The sequence below is a fragment of the Giraffa tippelskirchi genome, chromosome 9 (assembly GCF_054371585.1).
Source record: "Giraffa tippelskirchi isolate mGirTip1 chromosome 9, T2T-mGirTip1v1.2.pri, whole genome shotgun sequence".
In the NCBI taxonomy this organism is placed as follows: domain Eukaryota; kingdom Metazoa; phylum Chordata; class Mammalia; order Artiodactyla; family Giraffidae; genus Giraffa; species Giraffa tippelskirchi.
In genome coordinates this window covers 151708460-151731360 of record NC_137283.1, presented here as the reverse complement: position 1 = coordinate 151731360, position 22901 = coordinate 151708460, and the positions used below count along the sequence as shown (strand labels likewise).

The window sequence follows — 22901 nt, the reverse complement described above, 5'->3', positions numbered from 1 at the left end:
CAAGATCAAAAGCAGGCCTGCGCAGTGCCCTGAAAGCTAAAAGAAGAAAGCGGTTCAGGGGAAAAAACCAACGTTGACTGATGAACTGGAAGATCAGATAAGACTGATCATTTAATTTGCAGTGTGCAGTCACTGGTCACCTTAATGAGTGGCTTCAGTGGAGTAGATCTGAGAGAGGAGAGAAATTCGCACAGTGAGTACATACAAACATGTTTAAGTAATTTTGCTCTAAATGGAAGGAGAGAAAGAGGACAGGATCTGGAAGCACTGGGTTTTTGTTTTTAATCTTTTTAAGATGAAATAAGTAAAATAAATACCAAGTGTTTTATTAGTAAAGTGATTTAAGTTATTATACACAGAATTATAAATCATATTTTAAGAACAGTTAGCTCCCAATTTTATCTCAATAATCACCTTTTGGCAGAACTACATGTAGAAAACCTAGATTTCCTAAGTTCTCTGCATAAACCGGCAATAAAACTTAATGAGGAGTGTTAAGGGTGGTCTGGGGCGTTTTCTGGGCTTCTAAAGTATTTTTATAACTAGCTTCTGAACAAACCCCTCACTCTGTGTACTATTCCACAACCTCCAGTTAAACCTCTACTTAGAGGAAATCTTCCAAATTTTATATATATATATATAGTGGAATAGTTCCAGGGCCAAATAATGCAAAATGCCAGTACCTTCAAAGGTATATCCTGCTATCAGAAGTTGGTGTTTTAACACTAACTCCACTGAGAAATATATTGAAATATCCTTACTGTAATTTTTCGTCTAGTTCTACCACTTTCTTCTTTAACTCTTGGTTCTCCTTGATTGCAGACTGAGCTGTGATTTCAGTTCTAATTTTAGAAGTGGAGAGAGCCGCTGATTCTTCCTCTAGTTCCTGAACTCTGTCCCTCAAAGAGATGAGGAGAGACGATTTTCTGGCATTGTTTTCTTTGTAGTTCTCCATCTCAGCTTTCAACTCTTGACAGGAAACTTCTTTAGAAAGCATCTTGGATCGCAGTTCTCGAAGCTGACATGGAAGAGAAGTAAAACGAGGGAAAAGATTTCAAGGATATAAGTTTGAAGTACCTTGAAAAAGACCCAAAATCATAATTTAAAATTTCAATTTTTTATTCATGACTTAATCCAACTTTACTTTCTTATTTCATATTTGCTTCTGTATTACCAGATGGGAAATTATGCCTAAACAGTGGGCCCTCTTATTCTTTTTCAAAAAACTACTGAGCAATGTCTTTTCTTTTTTAATTGGAGGATGACTACTTTACAATACTGTGCTGGTTTTTGCCAAACATCGACCTGAATCAGCCACAGATGCACTTGTGTCCCCCCATCCTGAACCCCCCTCCCACCTCCCTCCCCACACCATCCCTCTGGGTTGTCCCAGAGCACCAGCTTTGAGTGTCCTGCTTCATGCATCAAACTTGCGCTGGTCATCTGTTTTACATATGGTAATATACATGTTTCAATGCTATTCTCTCAAATCATCCCACCCTTACCTTCTCCCACAGAATCCAAAAGTCTGTTCTTTACATCTGTGTCTCTTGCTGCCTTGCACATAGGATTGTCGTTACCATCTTTCTAAAGCACTCCATATATATGCGTTAATATACTGTATTGGTGTTTCTCTTTCTGACTTACTTCACTCTGTATAATAGGCTCCACTTTCATCCACCTCATTAGAACTGACTCAAATGTGTTCTTTTTATAGTTGAGTAATATTCCATTGTGTATATGCACCACAATTTTCTTATCCATTCGTCTGCCGATAAACATCTAGGTTGCTTCCATGTCCTAGCCATTGTAAACAGTGCTGAAATGAACAGTGGGGTGCATATGTCTCTTTAAATTCTGGTTTCCTCAGTGTGTATGCTCAGCAGTGGGACTCCTGGGTCTTATGGCAGTTCTATTTCCAGTCAAAAACCTATTGAGCAATGTCCTGTGATGAATGAGTCTCACTCAAGAGACAGGTGTGGTGTATTTTGCAAAAAGGAATAAAATATTTTGCAATGGAAACTCATTTTCTAAATCTGTATTACTGCTATTGCTGCTGCTGCTGCTGAAACAAGGAAGCTACAGGTAGGCTATTTGTAATTTCATGGCCACGACCCTTTCACAAGTCAATACAGACTATTCAATATATTACAGAATTTCTTCCCCAGCCTTCTGGACCCTTATTGAGGGGGATAAAGAAAAATAATATTTGGATTTCTGGAAAAAAATATAGGAGAAAAGGAAAATCATTATAGGATTTATACAAAGGAAACACATTAACTTTTCTCTCACACTAAAATACTGAACACAGTATGTGCCTTATAAACTATCAGATCCACCCCATTAGAAAACTTTATGAATACATATACTTTTTGAAGGGCTTTCCTGGTGGCTCAGATGGTAAAGAATCCGCCTGCAATGCAGGAGATCCAGGTTCAATCCATGGACTGAGAAGATATCCCAGAGAAGGAAATAGCTACTCACTCCAGTATCCTTGCCTGGAGAATCCCATGGACAGAGGAGCCTGGCGGACTACACAGCCTATGGAGTTCCAAAGAGTCCAACACGACTGAGTGACTTTCACTATACTACACAACTACTACTATACTTTTTGGAACTATGAGTATGCATGCCTACATTTATTCACGTACACATACACACACATTATCAACTCATTATTCAATGGGAGCCTGACAGTCTAGTGAGACTGTCAGTTACCTCACAGGCAAGCCTAGGATTCCTCGGGGCCACTAATCTATAAGTGCAGTGAGTCTAGCAAGAATCTCCCAGAAACTCCACAATAGACGGATCCAGCCCCGAGGGTAGATGGATCTTGGTCACCTTCCTAGAACCTTCCCCAGGCAAGCAGAACCACCGCAAAAAAGGGAGGCAGATTTCCACCCCTAGAACTGCAGATTGCAAGCAATCCACCTTAAAGAAAGCTTCTCCCAGGGCTGCTAAGAGCCCTCCAAAGCCCACGTGGCCCCCCAAGTCCCCAGGTGCCCCAGGCGCTCTCAGGAAGGACAGCTCCCCTGAGAGCCAGAATCCAGCCCAGGTAACCTCACCTCCCAGCCCAGCAAAAGCACAGCCTTTCAGGAATTCTCCCCAACCAGAAGGTATTAGTAGTCACTTCAGTCGCTTCCAGCTCTTTGCGACCCCATGGACTCCACCAGGCTCCTCGGTCCATGGGATTCTCCAGGAAAGAATACTGGAGTGGGTTGCTGTTTGCTTTTCCAGGGACTCTTCCTGACCTTGGAATCAAACCTGAGTCTCTTACATCTTCTGCATTGGCAGGCAGATTCTTTACCACAGAGCCACCAGGGAAGCCAACCAGAGGTTTGGGGCACAATAAGAGAAAAAGAAAATAAACTTTACCCAGAAGTTTAAACCTATGTCCCTTTGCCCTGTTTCTAATTACCTCTATACTCTGTTTTCCTCCACGGGAAGCTAACAAGGCCCGTTTGTGAGTAATGAAGACACAGATTCTCACCTCAGACTGAGCAGATTCAAATTTGACCAACGTTGCTGCAAGTTCACTCCGGGCAGCCTCAGCCACATTCCGATAGTGGTTTAACTGCTCCCTAGTGACCGGGACTTCCAAGAGATGATCATAAGCTTCCTGATAGGGTTCCCCCAAAGACAAAATATACAGAAGAGAGTTAAACAATCTTTTCATGCAGCTGTGCAAAGCAAGATTAGTACAGATGCATTCTTTGTTATCCAAATATGTTGGAAAGGCTGCTCAGAGAAGGGTATGGTTCAGATTATTTCATTCTCATTCTCAAAATTCTAAGTGAAGGAGGAGGCAGCCCGGGACCCAATAATAAGGTCCACCAGGAATGAATGATAGCTCTCCCCAGATGGTAGAGGGGGGTGGCATTTAAGAGTTGGCCTTTGCCAGGATTTCCCTGGTGGTCCAATGGTCAAGACTCTGTGCTTTCACTGCAAGGGGCACAAGTTCTATCCCTAGTTGGGGAACTAAGATCCCACAAGCTGTGTGAAGAGTTGGCCTTTGCCATTTTACAGAGTTTTCCATCCACCCTACTCCAGTGCTATTTGACCTCTGACCAGAACAGACAGAACTGACAAAGAACCAACAGATGTTAACCTTGAGGCAGTTTTCATAGTTCTTCTGTTTTCAGACTACAAAGATTATCAACTCATCTCTGGGCTGTTGAATAAAGTGTTTATAAAAGAGACCATGTGATTTAGGAGTAGAAGTCTGTCTCCTTCATAATCACCCACAATGCCATCTACTCTCCATCTCACTGCCTGTCTTGGGGTCATGAAGCTGACTCAGACGAATGCCTGAGGCCAGAGACAGTGGTGGTGCCTGGAGTTCTTTTCCACCCAGAAGGGAAGAGCTCCCAGCTCCACTGATGGCTGCCAATGCAAAAACAGGGATCTCAGCATGGCCTGATTATTCTAATTTTTCAAGACAAGTCCCACATCCAGACTTTTTAAAATTTTTATTTATTTTTGGCTGTGCTGGGTCTTCATTGTTTTGCACGCTGTTCTCTAGTTGCAATGAGCAGGGGCTACTCTCTGGTTGCAGTGCCCAGGCTTCTCATTGCAGTGGCTTCTCTTGTTGCAGACCAAGGGTTCTAGAGCACAGGAGCTGCAGTAGTTGCAGTTCTCAGGCTCTAAAGCACAGGCTCAATAGGTGTGGCGCACAGGCCTAGCTGCTTCGCAGCACATGGGGTCTTCCAGGACCAGGGATCGAACCTGTGTTTCCTGCATTGGCAGGCAGATTCTTTACACCTAGCCACCAGGGAAGTCCTATCCAGACTTTCTGAATTAAAAAAAAGTCCCAGATTTCGCAACTGGGTAACTAATCTAAAATTTTTTTTTTTTTTTAAATACAATCCCAATAAACACATCTGCAGAAGAGATTTGATGGGTTTGGACTGTAGGTCTGTGTCTGTAACCTCTGGTCCTGTTTCTGTCCTACTTGTGCCATAACACCTGCCTCTTGCAAGAATTATTCCCGAGTTTGGACAGATACCCACTTCTATGAAGTTTCCAGGGCTTGTGGTCTTTGTGAAAGACATACAGGAAAGCCATTCATATTTGAAGGAATATGAAAGAGGTCATATAAAGGAGGGTTTCCCTGGAATATCTAGTGTCCTCAGGGGCCACATCAGTAAAACCTGTTAATGACTCTGCCTAGCTACAGAACTGCTGGAGACTACTGTTTGGAAATACTCATGAATGCAAAAGTCATCTTAAAGCCCTGAATTTCATAACAAGCGTTGTCATGACTAGTGTGTTTCAATGCACAAGATGCCAAACAGAACCTCCAGTGCACTTAGTAACAGGCAGTGTTTGCCAATCACAACACATCCAAGAAGATGGTAGGTATGTACTCCTGGGGTGAAAGCATAAAGCGTTTAACTGCATCTATGAAGAGAACCACATCCTGTTAGCCTCACTCATTATTCAGACGGAATTTCTCCACGCCAACCACTCCAGCCATGTTTCCAAAACAGCCCATGTGAGGACCTAGGTCACTCACTAGATGATTGAACTATAGCATGCCTGGCATACCATTTTCTAAAATTCCTTAGGGAAATAAGCTTCTCAGTGACTATGATTATTTCTTTCATTGACTAACATGATTTTTTTAGGACATGACATAGTCATACTACAATTTTTTATCTCTTTCTTATGAAAAATATTGTGTCCGTTGGCCATAATAGTAAGAGCCTCTGAGACAGTTCAGAAGTGGGCCTTTATTTGAGGAGATTACGATGAAACACAGTACCACCAGAAGCATTAGCATCTTCACACGTTCACAGGCAAAAGAAACTACACATTAAGATATTGTTGCCTCTAACACTGGAACAGGGCCTACAGGAGGAAGACTCTTGATTACTGAGTTTAAAAGACAGCTGTCCTTTAGTTGCTAAGTTGTGTCTGACTCTTTTGTGACCCCATGGATTGTAACCTGCCAAGCTCCTCTGTCCATGGGATTTTCCAGACAAGAATACTGGAGTGGGTTGCATTTCCTCCTCCAGGGGATCTTCCCAACCCAGAGATCGAACCTGCAGATCCTGTATTGGCAGGCGGGTTATCACTGAGCCACCTGGGAAGCCCTTAGAAGACAGTTGCTAGGGTCTAAATCCCCTTTCAAAGTCCAGCAGACTTGAGACTATTTATCAGCAAATGTTTACGAAAAGTCTATTCTGGGTCAGACACTGAGCTTACCTATGGAGTATACCACAGAAATAATTCCCTCAATACACTCTGAGATAGCTTGAAATGAGAAGAAATGCACAGAAGCATGAGAGGATTACAAAGATAGGGAAAAACAATATGAAAACTGAAAGAAGAAAACATGAATTTATTTATGCCTACTCATTTCCTCTTAGCCCTTCCTTCTCTGTCCCATAGACCCTTATGTAGTGTTCTTTATGTTTAGCCTGAGTTTCTCTTTTTCTTAATTTATTTTTTTACCAAAGGATAATTGTTTTAATTTTGTTGTTTCTGTCAAACCTCAACATGAATCAGCCAAAGGTATATATATATATATATATCCCCTCCCTTTTGAACCTCCCTCCCATCTCCCTCCCCATCCCACCCCTCTAGGTTGATACCGAGTCCCTGTTTGAGTTTCCTGAGTCATACAGCAAATTCCCGTTGGCTATCTATTTTGCATATGGTAATGTAAGTTTCCATGTTACTCTCTCCACGCATGTCACCCTCTCCTCCCCTCTCCCTATGTCCATAAGTCTGTTCTCTATGTCTGTTTCTCCATTGCTGCCCTGTAAATAAATTCTTCAGAACCATTTTGCTAGATTCTGTATATATGCGTTAGAATACGATATTTATCTCTTTCTGACTCACTTCACTCTGTATAATAGGTTCTAGATTAATCCACCTCATCAGAACTGATTCAAATGCATTCTTTTTTTATGGCTGAGTTATTCTATATATTATATTATTATATAAATATATTATATAATATATTATATACTCCATATATTATATTATTCCACTTTATTATTCCATTGTGTATATGTACCACAACTTCTTTATCCATTCATCTGTTGATTGGCATTTAGGTTGCTTCCATGTTCTAGCCATTGTAAATAGTGCTGCAATGAACAATGGGATACATGTGTCTTTTTCAAACCTGGTTTCCTCAGGGTATATGCCTAGGAGTGGGATTGCTGGGTCATATGGTGATTTTACTCTTAGTTTTTTAAAGAATCTTCATACCATCTTCCATACTGGCTGTATCAATTTACGATCCCACCAACAGTGCGAGAGCATCCCCTTTTCCCCACACCTTCTCCAGCATTTATTGTTTGCAGACTTTTTGATGAGGGTCATTCTGACCAGTGTGAGGTGATATCTCTTTGTGGTTTTGATTTGCATTTCTCTAATAATGAGCAATGTTGAGCATCTTTTCAAGTGTTTGTTAGTCATCTGTATATCTTCTCTGGAGAAATGCCTGCTTAGGTCTTTTTCCTACTTTTTGATTGGGCTGTTTGTTTTCCTGGTATTGAGTTGTGTGAGCTGCTTGTATATTTTGAAAATTAATCCTTTGTCAGTTGTTTCATTTGCTATTATTTTCTCCCATTCCGAGGGTTGTCTTTTCACCTTGCTTATAGTTTCTTTTGCTGTGCACTGAGTTTCTCCCTTGACCTGAGTTGTTTTAATTGCTTCATTGTGTTTGTGGCTTTCTGTTCTCAGAATTTGTTAGGATGTCTGTTTTAACGCACTGTGCTCAGACAACCCATCTTCATTTGGGACTGATATTCACAGGTGTACACCAGTGGAGTGGACCAGTCTCCATGCAGAACTGGGTCCATTCAAACTAGAAGACTGCCCTTCTTAGACCAGCCATTACCCATTTTCACCATCTTCCTGGTCTCTATTATTTCTATTTCAGGGAATTCATCAAGGTTTTTGCGAATGTTCAATTTTATGAACATCCAGTGGGTAGTTTAAAAGAAGATACAGGATTTCCCTGGTGGTCCAATGGTTAACACTCCACATTTCCAATGCAGAACACACGAGTTCAATCTCTCATTGGGGAACTAAGATCCCACATGTTGTGGGACAGGGCCAAAAAAATAAAAAGAAGGTATATTCTCATAGTTACAGATGGAGAAAACAAGTTTGTGGTTACCAGGGGGTAAGGTGTGGGGGGATAAATTGGAAGATTGGAATTGACATATACATACTACTATATATATGAAATAGATAACAACCTACTGTATCACACAGGGAGGTCTACTCAATACTCTGTAATGACCTATATGAACAAAGACTCTAAAAAGAGTTGATACATGTATATGTAAACTGATTCCCTTTGTTGTACAGCAGAAACTAACACAACATTGTAAATCAACTACACTTTAATAAAATTTTTTCAAGTACTACAAAAAATACAAAGAAGGTATAATCTCTATCTTTGGAGCTTCAAGTTCAATATGTATTAATTCGTTCTACTTTGCTCACCATTTTAATTAGGCATTTCTAGCTTATATATTTCTATCCTTTTACTTGATCATGGCTCGAGAAAAGTGAGTTAGAGGCTTTATTGCTACTGTAATTCTCCGTCACCTTAGAGCACTTGTATTCTTGCTTAATGGAAACTAGTACTGTTTGACTTGGTACAAAGATTCAGAAATTGCATATAGTCATTGTAAATTACACCATGTAGCACCATAATTGCCATTATCTATCTCACTTAACCATTTCTGCTCATAATTCAGCCCTTTCTGATACTGCGACCATGTCCCCGAACTTCTTTTTATTTGTATCTGACTATATACCTCTGTTCCAGCTTTTAATTTTCAACCTTTCTGTATCACTTCATCTTAGGTATAAATAAAGCTGGTTAAGCCCTCTGAATACCTTCTTAATCACACTCTATTAAAATTTAAATGTAAATACTATGACCCAGCAGTTCTACCTCTCAATTATCTCCCCTTAAAAAACAGTCATATATGTGCATAACAGTAGGTCTTAGGATACTTATCACACCATTATCGGTGATAACAAAAAAGAGAGGAGGGGTGAAACAATATAAATTCCCATCAGCAAGGCAATTGTTGAAAAAGGTACTCCCATACTATGAATACTAGGCAATAAACAGTAGGAAATTGCCCTGTATGTTTGGGCATAAGCATATCTCCAAGATATACCACTGGAAAAAAGTAAGAAAGTATAGATCCATAGTTTGATACATTTTTTCCCCATAAAACAGACATGGAGGGAAAGCACTGTGTCTCTTCTGCAAATATATTTAGAGAAGAAAAAAAGGTCTGAAGGAACACACATCAGCTATATAACAATCCTTATCTCTGAGGCTGACAGTAGTATTGGAGCTGGGGAAGGGAATGGCTTTGGTTTCTTTTCAAGAAAGTATATTTATGCATTAATTACATAATTAAACACAATTAAAAGAAAAGAAAATTACTGGGAAGAAATGTTACTAAGGTTATCTTTTAGTCATAGAACTACATTTATTTTCTTCTTTATTACATTTTTATATTTTCTACATCTTTTACAGTGACTGTGCATTAATTTCATAATCAGAGTAAATATTTCCCCTTCAATCAAAAAAAAAAGGAACAAGGACAAGAATCCACAAAAATCATAAATTCTGCCATGCAGTGTCTTTAAGGAGAACACAGGGACAAAGAAACACCACCAGTAACATAGGGATTGAAATGTACGTGAGGCCAGACATCTCAGGGTTTTGCTCTTTTAATTAAGCCTCCCTAGAGTTAATAAAGTTTTTGGAAAATTTTTCTATAAATATTAAATAATCTTCACTTTAACAAAAAACTAATTTTACCCCAATTTCAAAATGGCAAGATTAAAACTCATCCATTTGTCCTCATATGAGGACACTCTAAGTTATTAGATCTCCCAGCCAATCCATGAAGCAATTTCACATTAATTTTAGAAAGCCAACTACCTATGATTTGATTCGGCTACTGATATTATGATAATGATTGAAATTGCCTCACAGGGTGGCTCATAGGCTTTTCAGAATAAAGGATGGTTTCAAAGCTCAAAGGCAAAAAGAAGAGATCAGCTTATTCATAACTTGGTACACAATGTGTCCAATTATCCGGCCTGAGGACAATGCCTTGGGCCAGTCTTGCTTCTGTGGTGTTTAGTTGTCTTATTTTCCCATGGACAGGAATAAAAAAGAGAGAGAGAGAGAAAAGAAAATCACTGCTTACCTCTGACACACAAAAGTACCTAAATCCATTCCTATCCTTCCATCTCATAATCAGACTCCTCTTTGTTCCAGCATTATTCCATACCACGGTCCACAACTGGGTCACTGAGGCACTTTCAGAGGGGAATGCTTCCTTTGGTCTCTCTTTTCCTTTCTATCACCTTCCCTTTCTCTCCCCTTCCCTCTTCAAGCCTCCAGGGCTGCCCCAGTGAGCAATCCTCACTAAGACTCTTTCCCCTACTCTCTAACTTCTTCCCCTCAAGTAGATTCTTCCCTAATTTAAGGTGCATAACTTAAGTACTGCAGACTGTATTTATGGGCTTCCCTGGTGGCTCAGCAGTAAAGAATACACCTGCCAATGCAGGAGACATGGGTTCGAACTCTGCGTCCAGAAGATCCCCTGGAGAAAGAAATGGCAACACACTGCCCACTCTTCTTGCCTGGAAAATCGCACAGGCAGAGGAGCCTGGCAGTCTACAGTCCATGGGGTCACAAAAGAGTCAGACTCGACTTAGCGACTAAACAACAGCATCAACAAACTGTATTTCTCCAACCAATGCCAATTTTGACTACTTATCAGTTCTTCTCCAGACTTTGAAGGACTTTCCTGCTTTACTTTCTTACATCTGCATTTGGTTTCTGGGTTTTCCTAAGTGCTTGCCAGGGACAGTGTGATGGGTATGGAATTCAGGAAATAAAGCAGTGTGTCATCATCTTAGCAGTTGTGGAACAAATTTTAGAGGAAGACATTTCTGCATCAAGCTTTGTGAAGCTTTTTTTAAATCAAGCTTTGTGAAAAAGCTGATCTATTATTTTGACACTGTTCTCAAATCACATTTTTCTTGGATGTCATTTAAAAACCCTTCCAACTCAATATCTTTATTGAAAAGAATACAGTATTCCAAAATGTTCTTAATACTATGGCTCCACTAAAAGAAACTGAATCATTTTTTCATGGATGGGAAGGACTGCAGTTAGAAAAACTTAGACGCCAAACTTTTTGAGGGTTTGCTTCAAATACTAATCCTGATGTAACTCTAACAAATATTAAATATGTAATTATATTTACTAGATATGTATCATATGATACATATCTAATATTCATTGACCCAGGAACTATCCCCATTCAGTCTTCACAACAGCCCTTTGAGTAGAGACTGTTCTTATACCCTCATCTGAAAATGAGGCAATTAAGGGCTATAAAGGCAATTCCTTTTTCAAACAGCAAACAACTGGTAGTAGGTCTGAAAGCAGTAATTGCTTTTCTGTGCTATCTAATTTAAAAGATAGGTTTAAAGGACATTTAATGAATGGGCATATGAAATGTTCCTGACACTGCAAGAGGCACTTCAGCATATACCCCAGAACACACAATTCTACCTGTAATTCTACATGAATGTTCATGGTTCACAATGTGTCCATCAATATAGGATCTGGTCAACAATAGTACATCCATAAGATGGGAATCTAGAAAACACTTAATAGAACTGAACTAAATCTATTTAAAGCAGCATGGATAGATCTCAAAAACATACTGTTTTCAAATAAAGTAAATCAGAGAATGAAACTAATAGTATGATACCATTTATGTTTTAAAAATACATGTTATTTTAAATTAGCTTAAAGAATAAAAATCAATAAAAAGCAAAAAAAAAAGGAAAATTAAAAGTGTTAAACAACATAAAATATTTTCTACAGGTATAAGTATGAACACAAAAAGTATTTTTAATGATCTGGCGGATACTCACCAAATGTATTTAATAATTATCTCTGGAGAATGGGGGAAGGGGATTAAGATTAGTGGTGGTTGACAAAAGAAACCACAGCTTCATGTGTAATGTTCTCATTTTTAAAGGAAAAGTGGCTGCAATTGTAATATTAAAATTATTTCTTAATTAAGTAAAAGACAATTGAAAGCATGTTTAAAGAGTCCAATTCAGTATGTTCTCAATGTTAACATCCTAATCTTTAGATTTAAGAAGTTGAATACCCTGTAAATTCTTTATCGGCTGCAGAGGCAGCGGGAAACCCTGAACTTGAACCTCAGCTTGCACAAGACAGCAGAGGTAGAAAGAAGAATTACTGAATTTCCAGCAATTCTTGGAATGCATTTTTTATGCAACAAGAAAGTTTTGACTACATCTTGGACAGGAAGTTCACCACAAAAATGAATGGAATAATACAATGTTATAGCCAAAATAGTATCTTCAAGGATTAAAACAAGAATTCAATGATTCTTAATGTTTTTATTAACTGTAAAAAGATCTCCAACTAACCAAGGACAAGTTAGAAAGAGACAACAACCTTAAATAACATGTGTGTTGCACTACATCCCTGCTCTCTCTTCCGTGGTGACCCTGAACTCTGCCCAGAGAAAATTCAGCAAAATGATGCTACTTCATCATCCCTAGCAGCATTTCTTCTGTTAAAAGGAAGCCACAACTTCAAGCATACACACTCCTGAAAGCGACCAAATCTCCCCAGAGACGAATTTTGTAAAAAATGAGAAGACAGTGGGACACGTTAGCAACATGTAATCTCTCCAGGTTTCACGTTAGGAAGAAACCAAATAATTTTTAACCCCCCTGTAAGAATTCTCACAAGGCAACAAAGCAAGATCTACAGGAAGTTTTTAGAAGGAATTTTTCTCTCTTTTGTATCCAGAATAAATCGGGTTACAGGCAGATTTCAAATCCAAAATGGCAGTGCTTAGCAACTCTCACTACTTATCATGAAGATGACATGGATGTCCTCAGCCCGCTGTAGAGGACAATCTAGAGCAGACAGACCCCTGTTTAGGAAACCCTTCCTTTCTAAAGCTAGAACCCCCTAATCTCACCCTCTCTCCTCCCCAAGACCTACATCACACCATCCCTAAAAAAGTACTCAGCAGGAGGCAGGTTGGGGAAGATCAGAGTGGTGGAGACCACCAAGAAAATCATCTAATGGACAGTGTATTCACCTTCATAGTAATCTTCTCACTGTTCTCATAGGGGCCATTTCAAAGTCCGTATTCCCTCTGGCAAATATTTGGAAAGACCTGACCAGTCAAAATTCCCATCTGACCACACCACTATCTTCCAGCTATATAAAGACCCTGCTGCTGGGAAAGATTGAAGGCAGGAGGAGAAGGGGACGACAGAGGATGAGATGGTTGGATGGCATCACCGACTCAATGGACATGAGTTTCAGTAAACTCTGGGAGTTGGTGATGATCAGGGAAGCCTGGCATGCTGCAGTCCATGGGGTCACAAAGAGTCAGATACAACTGAGCGACTGAACTGATTCTCTCATAGCAGCCTATGCTTCTCCTTCAGATCACTTACAGAGTGGTAAGGAATACATGATACGTGTAATTAATTATGTAAGGTCTCTCTCCCTTAAGACTCTGTGATAGGGCTTCCCTGATGGCTCAGTGGTAAAGAATCTGCCTGCCAATACAGGAGACACAGGTTTGAGTCCTGATCCAGGAAGATTCCACATGCCAAGGAGCAACTAAGTCCATGGCCCATAACTACTGAGCCTGTGCTCTAGAGCCCAGGAGCCGCAGCAACTGAGCCTACACATCCTAGGGCCCATGTCCACAACAAGAGAAGTCACTGAAGTGAGAATCCCACATACCGCCAAGAAGAGTAAACCCCGCTCATAGCAACTGGAGAAAAGCCTGAGCAGCAACAAAGACCCAACACAGCCAAAAACAAACTTAAAAATCATTTTTTAAAAAGTCTTCGATATCCACTAAGTCATACCTAGCACCTAACCAGAACCTCACAATGTAAATGCTCAATAATTATTTGCAGAATAAAGGAATGGATGGGTGTATTGCTCTTCTTATTAATATCCCATCCTCCCATGTGATTCACTCCCTGATCTCGTCTGCTATGCAAAGTTCCACCAGCCTCTGGAGTTGGCTGACTTCTACCGCATCCCCAGCCCCAGGGATGATGGGCTGGTTTAGGAAGCACACAGATTCTCCCATTATGACACATCACAGCCTGTCCATCTATAGTAGCATTGCTGTTGTTGTTTAATCCCTAAGTCGTGTCCTACTCTTTGCGACCCCATGGACTATAGCCTGCCAGGCTCCTCTGTCCATGGGATTTCCCAGGCAAAAATACTGGAGTGGGTTTCAATTTGCTTCTCCAGGGGATCTTCCCAACCCAAGGATTTAACCCACATCTCCTGCTTTGCAGGAGGATTGTTTTACCTCTGAGCCACCAGGGAAGCCTAATAGTAGCATTGACATCCATAAAACCATGGATGTATCACATAACCTTGAGCCCTGATAGGAGAACGTTTTCCCTTTGACTCCGTGGGTGTTCTGGAACGTACTTCCCAATCACTGAATTTTGTTGTTGTTGTTCAATCACTAAATCATGTCCGACTCTTTGCAACCCCATGGACTGCAGCACATCAGGATTCCCTGTCCTTCACTATCTCCTGGTGTTTGCTCAAACTCATGTCCATCGAGCTGGTGATGCCATCCAACCATCTCATCCTCTGTCATCCCCTTCTCCTTCTGCCTTCAATCTTTCCCAGAATCAGGGAGCTAATCACTGAATAGCTTCTCCTAAACCACAGCAGGACCATAAACTAAAGGCTAGTCCCCATTCCACTAGTGTTCCCTGTAATCTTTACAGTTTACCAGATGTCTAGATTTTAGAGAATGACTTTAACTTCCATCCAAAGTCTCAAGTTTATTTTTTACCAATGCCCAAACAAGAAAAACAAAAAAAAGAAAGTAAGAAAATGGCAGGAAAGAAAAGTTAAAAGAGGGAACAAATAAGAGAAAGCAAGTATCCTGGACATACAATAAACCCTTTATATATGAACGAGTTTCATTTGGAGATCACATTTGTTAAGTCCAGTTTGTTCATAAATCCAACAAAATTAGCCTAGGTACCTAACTAACACAATCGGCCATATAGTACTGTAAATAGGTTTACAATACTTTTCATACAAATAATACATTAAAGAAACAAACACAAAAAAATAAACACCTTTAATCTTATAGTACCGTACCTTGAAAAGTACAGTAGTACCAACTACATCACCTCTGCTTTTACACTTACTTTCAGACATCCTGGGCTTGAAACAAAGATGCTGTACTACTGTGCCCTTTATAGTACTGTACAGTAAAAGCACAAGCACTTGTAGACGATGCACACATGTGACAATATATGTAAGTGAGCTAACTTACATGACTGGACGTGCAAATGCATGTTCACATCATTGAAAGTTCGTAACTTAAAGGTTCACAATAGGGTACTTACTGTACTGTTGGTACCGAGCACTTGTTAGGGATGGACCAGTTTACCTGGGCTCTTTCAAGTAGATCAACCGGAGTCACACGATCTACCAGGACCATGAGGTAAAGCAAACAAGTTGCTCACTACAGGAAATCACAAGAAATTTCCAAACCTGTGGAACAATTCAACGTCATAATGTCAAGCCTTTTTTCAGTAAGAGCACTTCAGTAGCAGGGTCAAAACAATGGAGTCCAGTTAGGCATCTCGTTTGAGTTTTGATTTTTCAGGGATAATTCTGAAGCAGAGCAGAGTATGAATGAATGCTGCTTCTTCAGTCAACCCTCTGAATGTCATTTGACAACATCAACTTAGTTAATATCAGAAACACATTCCTGAGGCCTCTTGTATTAAGACTCATCATCTGGACCCAGCCTCCAGCTGAGACCAGTGGAAGATGCCCTGTTAGGTGAGTATAGGAGCTTCTCTGGTGGCTCAGCTGGTAAAGAATCTGCCTGCAATGCAGGAGACCTGGGTTTGAGCCCTAGGTTGGGAAGATCCCCGGGAGAAGGGAACGCGTACCCACTACAGTCTTCTGGCCTGGAGAATTCCATGGACTGTAGAGTCCACGGGGTCGCAGAGTCGGACACAACTGAGAGACTTTTATTATTGCTAACAATGGTCCTGTCGGAACAAATATAGGTGGAATTTCACTCATCTCTTGTAAAAATGGAAAATAACAAGTCTCATGTTTTTAAAATTAGCCGTGCCAAGAGATCAACCTAGAACAGAGATAAGAGCTTCAGAAGAAACTAGGAGGGAGAGGAGAGAGTTGACCGACCAAGATATACTGAGGAAGAAAAGCCAGGAATTATTTATTCATCCACATTTTGTCAGATGAGAATAAATGTTTAAAACATCTGAAAAAAATACTAATCTTGAAGGAACCAAAATTATAACTCTTAATCGTTGTTAGGGTGAAGGTCCCTTCCTACATAATTTGTAATTTTTCTCTATCTTGTTAGGAAAATATCTTGATGAATAAATTTGCAATTGTTTCTTTAACTCATCCTGTCTTTAGAAGCTTATTGCCACTTCCTGTGTAACAGCTATACTGACATGCTACATGGACATTATGGGAAATTACATTAATCCACATGGTATAATATCACACTGCAGTATATTTAGTCTGTAACCTCATTGATGTATGTCACTTACATTCAGTTGTTAATCAGAAAACACTGAGATGTTTTGTCTTGCCTTTTTCTTCAGTTGTGACTGTAACTTAAAACATCATTTCCAAAATTAGCGCAAATGTGTTATTTTCTCTGAAACTCTTCAAACAGCTATTAGCCTCTCTCTTGAAGTGGCTATGATCTTGAAGTGGCTATGATCACCTCACCAGAATGTAAACTCCGTGAGGGCATTATTATCTATAGCCACCAGGCAGTAAACACTAATCATGCTAGGTCTGTATTAAGCATGATTCAAATACAATGTCATTTAACCCCAAGTGCAACCATGTAAAGCTATTACAACTATCCACATTGCATAAAAAAGAAATTTAGGGTCAAACATGATAAGGCATTTGATGTGAATCGCACAGCTGTGTTTTCTGGCTCCTCTCTTTCCCTTCCCTCCTCTCCCCTTCCTTCTCCTCCTCTCTTTCCCCTTCCTCCCCCAACCCTCCCCTCCTTTCCCCCCTCAGTTCTGACCTCTTACACTGGCTCACTCTACCCAGCCTGTTTTCAGTCTTTAAGTCAATGTCCCCTGAGCCTCCATCTAAATTAGTTTTCTGTGTTATTCACTCTTATGTTACCCAATACTTATCCTTCATGTTATCACCAAATTAACTTATTTCTCTGTATGATTTTTTCTTTTTTTAGCATTTTATTTATTTTAGGATTACTTACTTAATATCTATAACCCCACTAGACTATGAGGTCCATAGAGACAGGAAAATGCCTATTTTGTTCACCACTGTGTCCCCAGTGATGGGGTGTCAGTAAAATCACAGAGTGAATGAAGGAATGAATGAAATGGCACAGCCAGAATTCAAATCAAAGCCCATACTGTTCATTGCTATGTTATTGTCATATACAGATATGCAATCACTTCTCCCTAAATTGAATTATCTCCTGAACTTCGTTCAATATTGTTGGTCTGCAAGGCAAGTCAGGTTATTGCAGTAATGAGCTGCATTTCCAAAATTCATGATAAGTTCACAAAATTTAGTTTTGATGAATTCATAAATCTCCTTCCAACCACTTTTTGGAAGATTCCTATGAGGGAGGGATAAATTGGGAGATTGGGATTGACATATACATACTACTATATATAAAATAGATAACTAATAAGGACCTACTGTATAGGACAGGGAACTCTACTCAATACTCTGTAATGACCTATATGGGAAAAGAATATAAAAAAAAGAGTGGATATATGTATGATATAACTAATTCACTTTGCTGAACAGCAGAAACTAACACATTGTCAATCAACTATATTTCAATAAAAAATAAATTTAAAAAAGATTCCTTTTGCTTTCTACAAGTTTGTATATGCTGTACAGGTTGGGTCTAGTCAATTTAGAAGCTTATATTTTCATTTAACATAAAGTCCTCTGTGGAAAATTCTTAAAGTGATGGGAATACCAGACCACCTGACCTGCCTCCTGAGACATCTGTATGCCCACCAAGAAGCAACAGTTAGAACTGGACATGGAACAACAGACTGGTTCCAAATCGGGAAAGGAGTATGTCAAGGCTGTATATTGTCACCCTGGTTATTTAATTTATATGCAGGGTACATCATGTGAAATTCTGGGCTGGATGAAGCACAAGCTGAAAACAAGATTGCCAGGAGAAATATCAATAACCTCAGATATGCAGATGACACCACTTCTTATGGCAAAAAGCAAAGAGGAACTAATGAGCCTCTTGATGAAAATGAAAGTGGAGAGTGAAAAAGTTGGCTTAAAACTCAACATTCAGAAAACTAAGATCATTGCATCCAGTCCCATCACTTCCTGGCAAATAGATGGAGAAACAATGGAAACACTGAGAGACTTTACTTTTGGGGGCTCCAAAATCACCGCATATGGTGACTGCAGCCATGAAATTAAAAGACACTTGGTCCTTGGAAGAAAAGCTACGACCAACCTAGACAGCATATTAAAAAGCAGAGACTACTTTGCCAACAAAGGTCCATCTAGTCAAAGTGATGGTCTTTCCAGTAGTCATGTATAGATGTGAGAGTTGGACTATAAAGAAAGCTGAGCACTGAAGAATTGATGCTTTTGAACTGTGGTGCTGGAGAAGACTCTCAAGAGTCCCTTGGACTTCAAGGAGATTCAACCAGGCAATCCTAAAGGAAAGCAGTCCTGAATATTCATTGGAATGACTGATGCTGAAGCTCCAATACTTTGGCCACCTGATGGGAAGAACTGACTCATTGGAAAAGGCCCTGATGCTGGGGAAGATTGAAGGCAGGAGGAGTAGGGGATGACAGAGGATGAGATGGTTGGATGGCATCACTGACTCGATGCACATGAGTTTGAGTAAGCTCCAAGAGTTGGTGATGGACAGGGAGGCCTGGTGTGCTGCAGTCCATGGGTCACAAAAAGTCAGACACGACTGAGCGACTGAACTGAACTGAAAGTCCTTTGAATTTTTTTAATCTGTTCACTTTACCAAGACAACATCCTAGTTATGAAAGCCACAGGCAAGTTAATTAATTTCAGGTCCATTTTAAGTGACTAGCAATTTCTCAGTATTTGTATTGAATGGAGCTCCATGGGAGGTACTGGGTGTAGCTGTCAGGGCTCATAATGAACGCAGATTTGGGAACACTGTCACACAGGAAACAGCTTCTTTGAGTGGAATGGGGGAAATGAAAACCTTTATTGACAACAAGATGGGACATTTTATTCATCAGAATCCCATTTCTTTTCACATATTAAGGGTTCTAGACCTCTTCCCAAGTGGGGTTTTTTTCACTCCATCTATTATCAAATACTTGATAAATTATCTTAAAGTGAAAATTTTTCCAAGATGTAATATTTCAGTTCCAATGCTGAATGGTGTGCTTAAAACTTTTAACAAGTTGTCTATTCAAATTGGCTCCTCAGGAATATTTCCCTTAGAAGGAAGTTGAAATACAGTTTAACCCATTTTCCAAAAGAGCAATTCTCTAGTGCAATAAAACTGTCATAGGGAGATTTAAATTTTGCTGGACTTCAGTTAAATATTCATCATTTTATGTCAACCTTTAAGAGAAGGAGCAAGTAATTTTAGGATAAAATTTTCTAAGCATGATTTACAATTGCCAAGTCATGGAAACACTTAAGTATCCATCAATGGATGAATGGATAAGGAAGGAAAGGTGACATATTTATATCCATCTCTATCTCTAGATATAGTTATAGCTAGGGGGCTCCCCTGGCAGCTCAGCAGGTAAAGAATCCACCTGCAATGCAGGAGACCCGGATTTGACTCCTGGGTCAGGAAGGTCCTCTGGAGAAGGGATAGGCTACCTACTCCAATATTTTGGGGCTTCCCTGGTGGCTCAGATGGTAAACAATCAGCTTGCAATGAGGGAGACCTGGGTTCAGTCCCTGGGTTGGGAAAATCCCTTGGAGAAGGAAATGGCTACCCACTCCAGTACTCTTGCTTGGAGAATTCCATGGACAGAGGAGCCTGGCGGGCTACAATCCATGGGGTCGCAAAGAGTTGGACATGACTGAGTGACCAACACACTAACACACAGCAATCCATGGATTGTACAGAAAACAAAACAAACTTTTTAGCCAGTCTAATACATCTAAATATACCTATATCTAAAAATGGACTACTACCCAACCATAGAAAGAAGAAAATTTGCAACAACATAAATGGACCTTGAGGGCATCATGCTAAGTGAAATAAGTCAGAGAAAGACAAACACTGTATGATCTCATATGTGGAATCTAAAACAAGCAAAAATCTCATTAAGAAGAGAGACAGAGATCAGATTTACAGTTACCAGAGGCGGGGGGCGGGGGTTGTGTGGGGTGCAGGAATTGGGTGAAGACAGTCAAAAGGTGCAAACTTCCAGTGTTAAGATAAATAAATACTGGGGCTATAATGTACAACATAATGACTATAGTTAACAGTGCTGTATGATCTATTGAAAAGTCCCAAAAGTTCTCATCACAAGGAAAGAAACATTTTCTTTTTCTTTTCTTTTGTATCTATATCAGACGATGGCTGTTAATTTAACTAAATTTATTGTGGTAATTACTTCACAATATATTTAAGTCAAGTCATTATGCTGTATGCCTTAAACTTACACAGTGCTGTATGTCAATCATATCAGTAAAATTGGGAAAAATATGTTCTATTGTCTCTCTTACTATCACCTTTTCTGTTGCTTAACAATGCTCTCTATACAGCACTTCTACACACAGTTTCATCTCCCCACATGACCCCATTAACTTTTGTGGGTCCTATGGGTTTCCCAGGTGGCCCAGTGGTAAAGAACCTGCCTGTCAATGCAGGACACGCAAGAAACATGGGTTTGATACCTGGGTCGAGAAGATCCCCTGGAGGAAGAAATAGCAACTCATTCCAGTATTCTTGCCTGGGAAATCCCACGGACAGAGGAGCCTGGCAGACCACTGTCCATGGGGTTGCAGAGTAGGACATGACTTAGCGACTAAACAACAACAGTGCACTTTTATTAACACCTTCATGGTCTCTTTCCTCCATACAGATATTAAAACTATATTTTACAACCTATTGGCATGAAGATGAACATAACAAAATATTACACATGAAAATATTTTCTCAACTTAAAAGTTATTTTTTCTCCCTCTCCTGATTTTAAAAGAATTTAAAACATTCTCATGGGTCCCTTAAAGTATGGCGGTCCCAGGGACACTGATGGATAGATTGGTCCTGTCTTTCTAGGAAAATCAGGCAATAGATACGACAAACTCTCCCCACTTCTCTGCTATTGATGGTCAGCCTTTGTGTCTGTGTTGAGCACCTGTGGCCTTGTTGCACTGTCCTTTCTGATGGACTACAAACCCACTGGTTCTAACAACCTCCTCAAGCATGGAAGGACTCAGTGAAGTTACACTGTGTATTAGGGTCCTCCAGAGAAACAGAACTATATATATGTGTATATATATATATGTAGTTGTTGTTAAGTCCCTAAGTTGTGTCCGACTCTTTGTGACCCCATGGACTGTAGCCCACCAGGTTCCTCTGTCCATGGGATTTCCCAGGCAAGGATACTGGAATGGGTTGTCATTTCCTTCTCTAGGGGATCTTCCTGACCCAGGGATTGAACCCGCATCTCCTGCATTGGCAGGTGGATTCTTTACCACTGAGTTACCAGGGAAGCCATATATAAATATATATATACACACAGTTGGCCCAAATGGCATGGTTTTTATACCATGGACCAGAAATGGCCTAATTACTAATTTTTAGCTAATTACTATCAGAAAGAAACATTTAATAATCAATATGGACAAAACCATAATCATTGTTTTTGGCAGCTATTCCCCAAATTCTGTCAATTCTAAGTTAACCCAGGGGAAGGGTGCTCCAGCATATGGAAAAAGGACAACTGGAGGAGCCGTGACCACCGCTCTGCTAAGCAGCTTTCCTTTCTCTGCTCAGCTGGCCCTCCTCTCTAAATCTTGTTAACCTGCGACTCTCTGGACTTCATCGTCAGTCCTTTTTCTTCACCACATAAGACACCTTCACTGGTCTACTTCATGCTGTCCTGAGATTTCAACCATCTGCAGTAATTGATGGCTCCCCAATCTGCATCTCTAGCTAGAGATTCATGCTTCCAACTGCCACTGAACATCACCTATGGGTCCCATCGGTACTCCGAAGTCAATGTCATCTCCCTACCACCACCATCATTGGCCCCCATAACCAGCAAAGCTTCTCCTCCCCCAGCTCTCCATCTTCCCCATCTAGTAGAGCACCTCCGGTAACTGCTTGTTTGCCTTTCCTTCTAGATCCTTATCTGACACAATATCTTTACTCCAGCCATGCTTACCTTCTTCCTTTTCCAAACCTTTATTACCCCATTTATTATTTACCTAACTATATTGTGAGCGCGATAGTTAGAAAGAGCATCTTCTACTTAATATCCCGATTTGTTACAGGTACATAATTTCTTTAAAGCTTTATTTCAATCTTACAGAAAAGTCGAAAGAATAATCAAGTATATGCCACCCTTAGATTCACCAGTGGTGAGAACATTTCATCACATTTGATCTAGTCTTTTCTCTCCGTCCATTACAATCATGACAGCTGAGTCATTTGTGAGTAATTTGCAGACATCACAGCCTTTAACCCCTTAATACTTCAGCATGTATTTCTAAGGACAAGAACATTCCTTTGCATACAGCTGTGAAATTCAAGAAATTTAATAATGACACCACA

General features: G+C 40.0%; 1 protein-coding gene across 13 annotated transcripts in view; it reads right to left on the bottom strand.

Annotated features, from left to right (window-relative positions):
* Nucleotides 1-22901, bottom strand: part of CCDC170 (coiled-coil domain containing 170) — a 90644-nt gene that overhangs the window by 60044 nt on the left and 7699 nt on the right. For 5 of the 13 annotated variants that reach the window (XR_014065504.1, XM_081530280.1, XM_081530275.1 and 2 more), the window contains exons 2-3: nucleotides 3491-3619; nucleotides 762-1018 (exon numbers count right to left, since the gene is read on the bottom strand). Coding sequence is in view for 12 of the 13 variants with exons in the window: in XM_081530275.1 (XP_081386401.1) it covers nucleotides 762-1018; nucleotides 3491-3619 (386 nt within the window). In the remaining variant the exon portion in view is untranslated. Of the gene's footprint in view, nucleotides 1-761; nucleotides 1019-1505; nucleotides 2218-3490; nucleotides 3620-15524; nucleotides 15629-22901 lie in introns of all 13 variants that reach the window. The other 8 variants (XM_081530276.1, XM_081530278.1, XM_081530277.1 and 5 more) reach the window with 5 other exon arrangements.